Source organism: Pterocles gutturalis, unplaced genomic scaffold (genome assembly GCF_000699245.1).
Source record: "Pterocles gutturalis isolate BGI_N339 unplaced genomic scaffold, ASM69924v1 scaffold39058, whole genome shotgun sequence".
Classification (NCBI taxonomy): domain Eukaryota; kingdom Metazoa; phylum Chordata; class Aves; order Pterocliformes; family Pteroclidae; genus Pterocles; species Pterocles gutturalis.
Window position 1 is genome coordinate 7,562 of NW_010121829.1, and position 12,230 is coordinate 19,791.

Below are 12,230 nucleotides of genomic sequence, written 5' to 3' on the forward strand. Positions count from 1 at the left end.
TGAAGAACAACATGAAACTCTTCCCTGTGCACAGATGTTAACAGATACCACTGCTACCAAGCCATGCTAATAAAAATAGCTTAAGTTAGAAAAAGGGCACAACACTAAGTCAACAAGCTTTATTTCTCTTGAAATGGAGTAAATAGATTGTATTTTTTTATTATTCCAATATTGTATTTCCATAGAACAATAGTGGAAACCTAGGAAAGAACTGCAACACTTATTAAATGCTAAGTTTAACTTTGTTTTACTTTCATTTTCTTAAGGGTATGGTCTGCTGTATGGTTGTTATCTCATCTTTATATAGAAATAAATCAGAAGAGAGGAGATGATACATTTCATTCATGAAAATCTGTCCTTAGGGTTTAGGAGGACTGACAGATAAAAAGTGAAGTACATCTTTGCAGCCTAAACAGAAAATAAGACTTTAAAACCAGTGACTTCTCTTTCTTTATCCCCTTAGCTGACAGTGCAATGAATAAATGAATATGAACATCAAATAATTCTAGAATGAAGATTCAAGCAGGACTGACTCTGTAATGCCATACTTTCACAATCACTAAGCTGGCAGAAATTGACACTCCTTCTCTAAAAAGGAGCCCTTCTTTCCTCAGCACACAAAGACTTGTGTCTTATGCAATCGCTACGGTTTTGACTGTGAACAGTTCCTGGGCTCTTTGTTGACCAACCTACAGACTCATGAAGCCAGAAACACAAAGCCAGAGGAGAAAAGGAAAGAGCACAGCCAATTCTTTCAACAGGAACATAGCTTCAAAGTGATTGGAAAATTACAGTACTGGTTCCACTGTCTCTTGCAATATCTATAGCACTCTCTTAGATATCTATAACCAAAGGAGGGAAATGTCATGAAAGGGGTCCGTCTAGTAATAAAGTGGCAACTTCTGTTATGCTGTATGGTGGGGGGATGTGGAGGATGCAGGTCTCCTCTGACGCAGTATAACTGAACACTAGTCTTTTTCTTCACAGAAATGATGGAGTTAACTAATTTTTCATTTCCTGCTGGAGGCTTTGAAATAGTGGTTCCTTCTTCTTGACTTGGTATAAAAAAGGTAAGAGGAACTGTTGTTTATTTTGGTTTAAATATTTTTGTCAATGGTGATAGACTGTTACTGGTTTTGTAACTGTTATCACATGTAAAAGCTACGATTTTCACCTTTTAACCATTAAGAACAATTTTTCTTGGAAGGAAAACTATGTAGCAAACAGATATGACATTTAAGAACATACTTGCCTTTTGCCTTTGTAATCTGTCACAGCCTTCCGATTTATGGTAGTAAAATAAAGAAATGATAGCCGGATGGAGTTCGGTATTTATTTTTTTATAGACTACATATGGAGCAAAATAGAAAATACATTGCTAAATAAATATAGATTGCTAAATTTTATCATTAACATTCTGAAATAAAATGTATATTTATCTGAACAGAATCCAGATTTTAACACACATTATACAAACAGATTGAGTACCTCAGGCTTGGGACTTCCCACATATTTAATTATGACAGCTTGATGTTTGTGATCACCTTGACAGAGTTTAGACAGAGTTACCACGAAACTCCTAGTCAACAGGATTAACATCCTGAAGCTTCAATCTAGATCATACTTTTGAGCCATGCTGTAAATGTTAATGAATAAAAGGAGCTACTCATTTAATCCAATTATAGTCACTGTGACTTACTTCCAAACCTTTTAGGTTCATTTTCTTTACACTTCAAAACAAATTTTAAGTTGTCAAAACTGCACTTAAGACATTTTTTAAAAGCACTACTAACAAGACCCTTGGACTGCAATTTAGCTTGGAATATAGTTTTCATTGAACATAATCTTTGAATGTATCTAAACAACTTTTTGTGGAAGGGATGCAGTAGTAGGTGGGAAAACTCATATTGCGTTAATATTGGATTTTTCTGTATATTTGATCATCTAGCTACTCAAGCACACAACTAAAAGAATCATATCTTTTTGATATATCTCTTGTCATCTTTCCATCTTCCAGTCATACTGTCATTCTTTGAAACTTACTCCGGAGTTACAACACTTCAGTGTAACTAGCTCCAGACCCTTCTTTTTCAAATATATTCTCCCTCTTTTTGAGTGGAAAAATTAACTATTGGTCTGGGTACCAACATATACACACATAAATTAAATCATATTGCCAACACGTTATATAAAAATGTTGTCTGGAATGCTTCTTAGGAACCAAGAGTTCCCCAAATCACCCTTTCCTCTTTGAACAATTGTAGATTTTACTAAACACAAAAATGATTCTGAAAATGTAGAAGAACTCCAGAAAAAAAAAGCCCATACTTTTTTTTTTTTTCCCTTTTTTAGTCTGGGAAGTTCTGTGTACCCTAATATGAAATGTAAAGATTAATCCTCCCAATTTAAGGGTGGGCAAGGCTGAGCCCCCCCCATACTTAAGAATCAAAACCACTTTAGAAACTTGGCTAGTTAGCTCGTGTATTTTGGTGCTAAAAAAAAAAAAAAAAAAGATCAGTGATTAACTGCCATCTAAGTTTCCTTGAAAACTAGAAACACATTTTCAAGACCCAAGTTCCAAAATTCTGCTCCTGGAGCAGATTTATTTTTCAGTTTCAAAAGTATCTATCAGCCCTGCCAGACAAGCGAAGGATGTATTTATCTGCCCATGGCACCTGCAGTAGCTGCAGCAGTCTACTGGCTGCTGAACAAACCAGTGCAGGTGGAGGGATAAATCATACACTTATTTCACAGGCCAATGCTTAGAGCGCTAAGACTGGGACTCCCTTACTTGCTCAGTGTGAGAAAAATTCAAAATTGCAATTTTCTCCTCCCAGTAGAATGCCCACCTCATCACTATTACATGCTTTACATTTGGGAGAGATGTTGCCCTTTTATCTTCCTGGTCCAAGTGCTCCCTTTACAGGGATGCAGTGCTAATTAACTTACACCAGTTGAAGGGAATGGATGGTTACAGCACCTTCCTGTAGGTGAAAAAGACAGTTTTGCATCATCTTGAAAAAAAAGCCTCTTTCATTTAAAAATATATATAGAATTGGATACTGTGCTAGTCAGTATTGTAACGTCCACATTTTTTTTGTGCATCTAGCAATAAGCAACTTGAGAACAATTTTAACAAAAATCAGCAATAAACCCAGAATGTCATATTGCCTTCCAAATACTAAAGTATTTTCTCAATTTTCCCACATTTTCAAAATGGAAATAAAATAAAAAGAGAACTTCATTTTAATAAAATACACTTCTGATTATGTATGCCAAGGAAAAAAGAAAAAAACAAACCACACAATGGAATACCAAGTCTACTGTCCACCTCCATGTTCCTTGAAATTTTTCTTGTGGGTTTTCTCCCCGTCTCCATTTTTTCATAACACTTTTAAATTTACTGTGATTTTTTAAAAAATACAGTGTCAAATTTAATAAAGGCTTAGCTGCCTGCAAGTGGAGAGGATGCACTCAGAATCTTCCTGATCAAGCACTGAGGCACAGGATGTTTCAGGCTCGTATTTTCAAAACCTTCTGTACCTTTTGTGTGCACGTACCCCAGGCAGCAGCACACAGACAAACACTGATCCAACCTCATCTAACTCTGGAAACAGTTCACTGAATTAAGGAGGGCAGAAAAAAAAAAAAAAATCACTGAAAGGGCGCACAGATTTCAATAACTGCAAATATTTAGAATTCAGATAAACAAATCCTGATGGTAAAGAAAGAATCAACAACTGTTTCTCATGCTGGCAATATATATTTATTGTCATTTGGAAATAAGTTACCATGTGTATATCAGGACTTCAGACTGAAAACAAATCAGGATTATGAACTCTTAGCATATGCCAGATGGAAATTAAAGGACTGAATGTAAAGCCGACCTTTAGAAGACTTCAGTTGGTCTACTTTTATGTCTGTCCCCCTCCCCCCCTTTTTTTTTTAATTTAAAGCTGAACATCTTCCCCTCCCCCTTCATTTCAACCTCAAAAAAATAAATGATCATCCAAATGCAGCTTTTTTGTAGTCTTATTAATGATCTCCTGGCAGTCTCAGAACATTTATATTGTCGATTCTACAACTTCAGAAGGAAGCTAACCTTTACAAACTATATTCTTCCTTCACCTTTTCTGGCTACTGAGTCGAACTTTAAGGACTAGATTTAAACAGATTAAATATATGCTTGTATTAGACTATTGTGGTTACACTATGGTGCAAACCTTCAACATAGGTGCTTCACTGTTCCAGAACAAGCTACATCAGTGCAAGATCTGACAGTCTGTGCAAAAAGAAGCCACTGTGCTACAAATTCTTGAAATACCTGTCCTTTCCATCTCACATGTATTGACTAACAAACATCTTCCTCCCACTAATTTCACCATTCCCAAATTCTGCCAAAAAAAGAGAAAGATGAAGACATTTCATGCTTTTATACAAAAAACAAACAACCCCACATTCAAACAAAATAAAAATCCTCCATCTCCAGTCCCCCAAACCAAAACCAAAACCAAGTCAAAATGATTTGTTCCGCACCCTCCCAACCCTCCTCTAGCTTTTATATTATGCATTAAAGCAAATGCATGCAACTTACTGTACAAATATGAAGCTGCAGGCATTCAAGTTACAGAACATTCTGAAAATATTTCAAGCATAAAAAGTACACTTGATAATTGCAAAAATAAAGTTTCATTTTTTAAAAAACATTTTGATCAGAGCTCGAGCAAAACAAACATTTAACAATTCCTACCACAGTTTAACTTCATAAGACCACCACCTTCAGAAGTTAAAAACAAAAACCTCAGATTTTTGGTGACAAAGTAACTTACCATGTCTTTAAATGAAGAGAAATGGTATATACAACGATGGCACAGACCTTCAGCATCGGCAACATATTTCAGCCAAAAGTAAGTCTACAAGTGATCTGAGTCATTCTTAGCATCAAATGGTACTGATTACTAAGAACCATGATCTGCTAGGAGTGGACGTTAAGTTAGACTGGTACGAATAGAAGGAAAGATCCATGACATCAAATAGGCTTCGTTTTTGTCACTCAACTTTTTTTAGGCTAACAATTTCACTAGTGCAAGACCATATGTTTACCTGATTAAATGAAAACTCATAAATTTCACAATTTAAGAACACTCATACAAAACTATTTTTTTCTTTTAAAAAAGTGCCACATACCATACTTTTACTAAAAAAGTTACAAACTAATGGAAGACTGTCTGCCTCCATCTCTTGTCAACAAGGAAAGGCCAAAGTGATTCCTTGATCCCAGCTCGAAACGGTGTTCTCTGACCTATCCCCAGCATCTCCAACTTGGAGCAGTCTAGCTGAGCATTCCTTGGACGAAGAGCACCCACAACTGGACAGTCAGTAATCTAAAAAATAAACAGAAAAAAACCCAACACACCAAGTAATGAGAAATGATAGAAAAATAGTTACTCTCGTATACACTCATTTAGTTTTCCTTCATAGCTTTCTATATAGGTACGTTCCCTTCCTCCCTTCCAGCAATTTTGTGGGTTTTTGTGGGGTTTTTTTTTTTTGGTTTGGGATTTTTTGCTTGTTTATTTGCTTGTTTTATGGTTTTCATTTCAACATAAGAGATGCCAGGCAGAGTGACGTGTAGTGTTCTATGTTAAATATTTGTCACTCATTATCTGGTCACCATTTGTGCTTTTCTACGTTTTATTACTATTTTCACCCTATGACTATAAACACAAGGTAAAAAATGCTCTGAAATGTTGACAGAACCATGTCTTGATACATATATTTGAATTTTGGGCAGAAAAAAAATCAGACTAACTTGGTGTTCTGCATTCTTTTTCTCTCCATCTTCCAAGCCACGTTTCAGTTCCAGCCTTTACTAATTCAGAATCCTTGGAATTTATTTTGGATATATATAAAATCTTATTTACATGTTCTATTCTCACAACATTATCCATATGTCTTTAAGAGTAGTCTTTAAGTGCCAATAAACTGCAGGACAGGTGTTTTAAGCAAAGCAAAATTATTTGAAGTTCTTAAGTACATGCATTCAGAAACTGAAAAGTTCTTACAGATTCGTACATACAAGGTAATGTTACTGACTAGGTAATTTTCATAATTCAGCCGGTCAAAGCAGCTGTTGTGTTTCCTAAGTTAGATACCAGACACATCCTCAGCAATACCTCTGCTGTGGTAGATGTACTCACACAGATGGTCCTGAAGAGAATGAGACCTACTCTACTTGAAATGATAAAGCACATCCGTCTTTCCACAGGTGAAATGACGTATAACTTACCGGTCTCAAGTGGCTGCTGGGAAGGTTGAAAGCATCTGCAATTGCACATGCCATCTCATACTTAGTCATCTGTTCATTGCCAGACCAGTGAAATGTTCCTTTTACTGATGGGTCCTACAGAAGAAACATGAAGCACAGGTGAAAAAAAGCAGCTTGGTAGCCCTCAACCTAATTCCTCTGCAAGAATTGTGCAGAATAATTTTCCAGCAAGATCCTATCCTGAAAGGCGTGTTACAGCACCTCACTCATGTTCTGGAAATGTCTCGCACATTTTCAGAGAACACCTGCCTACGGACTGAGACTGAAAACTACTGTTACATTTATCTGACCTGACTTTTCACAAGTAGCTTATGATCTGTAGAATTAACAGGAGGGAAAGGAGCAAGCCAACCAACCAACCAAGGTCAAATAGCTGGAGAGGGGAAACTCTGCTATTCTACCTACTCACTTGCTCAAAAACAAATGCAAAAGGCACCACACACATGCTGAATACTGAACTGCACACCATGCAAATATCCTATCAAACAAATTGTTAACACCATGTCCACCACATGTGCATGGTCCATTTTTTTCCAAGTTATACGCATGAAAAAAGAAGGTGGTTGTTGATTTTGTTACTTTGCCAAGGTGGCAATCGGAAGATGCTGTGCTGAATAAACACAATAAAGTATTTAAGTCCAGTGGATTGTTTTTTGCCACCTCAGTGTTCTCAATACAATAAACAAGAGCATCTTTGAGAATTACATTCAACCACCACGGGGTTTTTTTAGTCCAAAATGACACTTGGTGAAAGGCATATTAGAGTAAGTTAGGTATTTACGTCTCTCTCCTGGATACTAGGATACACATGACAATGTCCAGAAGGATCTGTCCCATCACTTCACTCACTTTTGTTTCAAATGTCAGAACATCCACACACTGTCACGTAAAGGTACTGTAGTAGTATTACAGCCAGTTCTTTCCTCCCTCCCAGTGTTCCAGAAATGCAAAGAATAATGCAGGTTATATGCAGTTCTCAGTTGTTCAGAAACAAAGCTAAGAACTCAAACTGTTTTTACCTTGAAGAGGCTTTTCTCTTTAAATTCTTACCAGCATTCTCTTCCCTGCTAGTTCTCTGCAAACAGTTGCTACGTCCTTGACGTTAGTAGGAAATCTCTGTTGCCAGTGATCCATGTTGGCAGATTTATTACTGAACTGCACTTTATCAAACATAACAGTCACAGCACTTTCCTCCAGTCTTTCTACCTCTCCATACAAGATAGGAATCCTTAGTATGGCAGCACCTAAAAGAAATAATATTTTAAAAATATTAACGTGGTTATGAATAAGTATGAATGCTGTAGCATAACCTGAAAAGCGTTTTGGAAGTGTTAAGAAATATGTTGGTGATATTAAGCATCTGCAAGTCACAAAGAAAATGCAATTAGTATGTTTGCCCACAGATTATCATTTTAATTTATATCAATTAAAACAGCTTATAAACACCAAGTGTATGTAAACTTCATTTATGCCATTGATTTCCAGAAAGTTAACAAGCTTTCATTACCATCGCAAGAGAAAAAGAAGGCCTGTTATTTAAAAAACCAGCTGCAGTATGCACTCACTCCAGCACTCCCCATCCTTTCTGGGTAAGAGCAAGAACAAAAATTCCCACCAATCACATATCACCATATTCAGGTGTCAATTACAGACAAGGATTTTTTTTTTTGCCCAGCATGCAGAAGCCTCTTGCATAAAGGAGGATATTGTTTACCAGAAAAAATGACATGAACCTTGAAATGAATACAAAACTTCACAAATAAGGAATAGGTTCACAGAATACAGCAGTAAACCATATTAGATTTCAAGACAGTGATTTGAAACATTAAACTAACAGTAAACAAGTACAAAGAGAAGGATATTTTATGATGGAATATATCATACTAGCCTATCTCACTCATGAAGACTCAAAAGGCTTCTTTGAGGGGAAATCCAAGAAGGCTATAAGAAATGAATTAAAATAATACAGATATTTTTGCTTAAAGAAAAAAATCAGTTCTGAAATTAGAAGTGGAAATAATCAAATCATTGCAATTCTTAAAGATTTGTAGGAAGTTGCTATAGTTATGAGACATAAAGAAGCAGCTAACGCACAAATTATTTGCACAGAAAAGTAAACTGAAGCAAGTACTTACAGAAGAAAAACACATACAGTAAAAAACCCAACACGACAGTGATTTCCTGCTGCTCTAAAACCAGTTATTCGGTCACGCAGCAAAGATGTTCTTCCTCTCTTTAAATACTGGTTGAAATACTCTTTTAAATATCTTTACAAGTATTCATTATTTGAGAAAAAGACTGCCTTCCTTTTGTTCTCTGGGACTTTGAGAGCATTAGCTTCATTACCAATGGTTCTGAAGACCTACTGAAATTTTTCAGTTTTATAAGAATGAGTACTAACTTGCATCCCTTCCTAAACAAGGCAAAATATATTTTTAAAAATACATCAACTCCCCAAATTATTAGTGGATGTTCTTGCATTATACAACAGAAATGGACAGGGAAGTTCTTCACACAACTACAGACACTGGATAGACTAAATTCTACCTATCCAATATTAGCAAATGAGTGGTCGGAAGACTAATAAATTTAAAATATTCACATTTGTATGAAACAATAGAATTGACATTTTCAAGCATCTTACTCAGCCCTATCTAGAAATTCCTTCTGCTAACACTACCACTGCTGCAACCCACTACTGCCTGACCAATCACACACAAAACTCAAGTGTTGAGCTGGGAAGGATCTAGGAAGATACCCACACCTACTTGAATATGGTGCAGTCTTATCTTCATTATCCATCTAGAAGAGGGAGCAAACAGCATCACAATCAAATTCAGAGACAATATTTAAGTAAGAGGTGGAGTGAATAACTTGTTATTTAAATGGATTTTCATTTAAATAAGCCTTTTCCTATCAAGCTCTTTTTTTAATAAAGTCTATTTCTCACTAGTAATGCCAAGACTATTTTAAGACCTATAATTTTCAAATATAGTATATATTCACTTACTGAAAGACCATCACACTAATTTATCAATTGTTCAGTTCTCTGGTTAGGCAGAACAAAATCACAGTGTAAGTATCATACTGACATATCAGAAGCCTCTTCTGCACCGCACTGAGATTATTTTTTTCAAATTCTTTGAGAAAACAGAAGTGCTTCTTTCCTTATAATCTGTGAATGGAAACTGACAGCACACTAACTCGAAACAACCAAACCTGTCTTTTAAATGCAAGGGAACATGCTCAGTCCCAAACTATTTTCCTTGTGCTAAGTAGAATTTTTAAAATTTTGTTTGTATATTTTGAACGCCAATTTTCATTAAGAAAATATATAAATAATAAATAAAAAGACTAGTTGCTTAAAACCAGCAATATGTTACTAAGCCTTTAGAAAGTGTTACAAGCAGGAATCTGGTGTGTGTGGTAAGCTAGGGGGGTAAAAATAAAATGGATGGCCTGATGGCTTGTGTAATGAGAGCAAAACAGGAGATCGAGTAACTAAAGCCTGTCTTAATTGTATCTGCATTACTATTGAATGGCAAGGCTGTTTTTCCCTGTCAGTAAACATTAATTTAGAACAATTGGAATGCATCCCCCTAACTAACAGCAGCTGTGTATTCAGTGTGGTAACGCTTGTGCCACTACAACATATTGATGATGTATTTTATCTTTTCTTAGGAAGAACTGATTCACAGTAGACCAAGGCTAGTGAATAAATGTCCATCAGCAGGGACTAGTAACACACATGAAGATCAGAGCAAGTACGAAATAAAGCTTCAGTCAATCTATAAGCAACAGGAATCATTTATGAGCAAGGAGACTGACTCTTCTCTAAATCTCATTTCCATGGTTTTGCAACTTTACCACTGACTTATGAGTCTATTAAGCTAACATACAACTAAGTAAAAATAGAAAGCCTCTATTTAAAAAATGCGAGCGTATTCTTACCTTCATTATTTTCCAGGACTGCCTTTTCACCTTCCAGTTTGGTTTTACCATATAAATTCAGGGGATTTGGTATGTCAGTCTCTTTATAAGGAGGGCTTGTTCCATCAAACACATAGTCTGTACTGATGTAGATCAGAAACGCTCCAACTGCAGCTAAGAAGAAAACATTCATACATAGTCTATTTTAATTCATGCCTTGTTTGAGATCCCAATAAACCTTTAAACAAACCTCCAACAGACCTCATCTTCTCACCCCATTCATTCCCACTGGTTTGTCTGGTCACTGGTCTTTCACACAGAAATGTGAGTGACCCTTACAGAAAATGGATCAATGGCAGACTGATTGCAGAAGTGACATTCAGCACTTGGACTAACTAGCTCGTATTTATGTCCCTGTATAAATAAATAAATACAGTATTTTAACAAGAGCCCCAATCCATCAGATGGTCTCCTTACCGGCCTCTTTCGCTAGGTTCCCCGAAGCAGCCACATTGAGCTCAGCAGCAGCCTCTGGGTGACTTTCTACAACGTCGGGCCTTCTCTCTGCAGCACAGTGCACTATAACGTGAGGCTGGAAATTAAAGACTAATTTTAAACAATATTGTCAAGAGATTGCGGCTCCACCCCTAACTCTAGCGATGAACTCCCTCAGGCAAAAAGGTGTTTTGCTAAGTTGCAAGAAATAATACAAGTAGCAGTAGTATTTCTAATCATGGGACTCTGAGGAGCATGTTTTCCTCAGGAAGTAAAATAGAACCACGCTGCTTCAAGATACCAAAAACACTGATTGTTAATTGTGCAATTATGAGCTTCAATAGCTTCAATTTTACAACAAAATCAAAACTGTTGTTAGTGGTGGTTTTTTTATTCTGTATAATAATACAAAATAATAATATATCTCACAGACATAATGGTACTCGAACCATTAGCTGAACTGTTTTTAGATAAGCCATTTACACATGGCTTATTTGACATATAAAGACTATTAACAATGTATTTAAAGCCATTTTATAAAATGATACCCTGCATAACATATTTTGGGTTTTATATATCCACCTTGCAAGTTCGGCTGAAAAACCAGTGAACTGCTTCCTGCACTGCACACTGGACACGCAGGTACTGCTGCTGTATTCAAGTGTTCTCCAGCTTCAGAACTGCTCCATATTACTGTCTCAATAACTCCCATTTGTCTTTTTCTTTCAACTGTCAGTGTAAGCGTGCTGACACATGCATCTGCTACCTGCAGTCTGCCCATGGTGATGACAGCAAAGCTCAGAACTATCTGTATGCACAGAGCTAACCAAGTGTGGCAGAAAGGCAGCCATACACTTTTCAGAGCTCTGCTAAAGCATTAGCCCCACTACAGCCACATGAACTCCAGATCAGAACAGCACCATCAACTGAGTACTAGCCATATAAAGTACCTATCCATCTACTTCATACTCCAGAAACTTACCTGAAAATCATGGATAATGTCATGAACTGCAATCGAGTCCAGCAGATTAATCTGTTCAAATCTGGGCCGAGCTCTCCTGTATCCACATCCAACTGCATTCCAGTTATTTTCACTGAATTCTTTAAACACAGCTCTGCCAAGGAGTCCCGTAGCACCAGTAATTAAAACTCGCCTACTGGGAATATCAACATCTTCCTAGGGAAATGAGAACAGGAAAAGTTTTCTTTCTACTGTTATTTATTACTATTTTTTCTTAAAATGTATGCAAAGGCTGCAGTCAGTGCTACTCTATTAAATAGCTTTCCTTGCCACAGGAGTGTTTGGGAGTGTTCCATGGAACACAAACATCTGGCAGTACCAATAGTACCTAGTCGAGTATTTAAACATATTGTCGTGGGTTAAAGACTGCTTAAAGTTAACTCTGTGAGGTTTTTTTTTTTCTCCTTCTTCTTCAAAAATAGCTAGCAAGAGGCTGTGTTTTGGATTTATGCTCAG

The 12,230-nt window shown here is 36.5% G+C and overlaps 1 protein-coding gene across 1 annotated transcript; it reads right to left on the reverse strand.

Annotated features, from left to right (window-relative positions):
• Positions 1-4,730: 4,730 nt before the first annotated feature.
• On the reverse strand, positions 4,731-11,930 carry MAT2B (methionine adenosyltransferase II, beta; the record flags this gene model as incomplete). Its single annotated transcript, XM_010077362.1, has 6 exons — positions 4,731-5,384; positions 6,290-6,403; positions 7,379-7,572; positions 10,280-10,432; positions 10,736-10,850; positions 11,736-11,930. Coding segments are annotated over 6 exons (942 nt in total), but the record flags the coding sequence as incomplete, so codon positions are not given.
• Between the last annotated feature and the right edge of the window lie 300 nt (positions 11,931-12,230).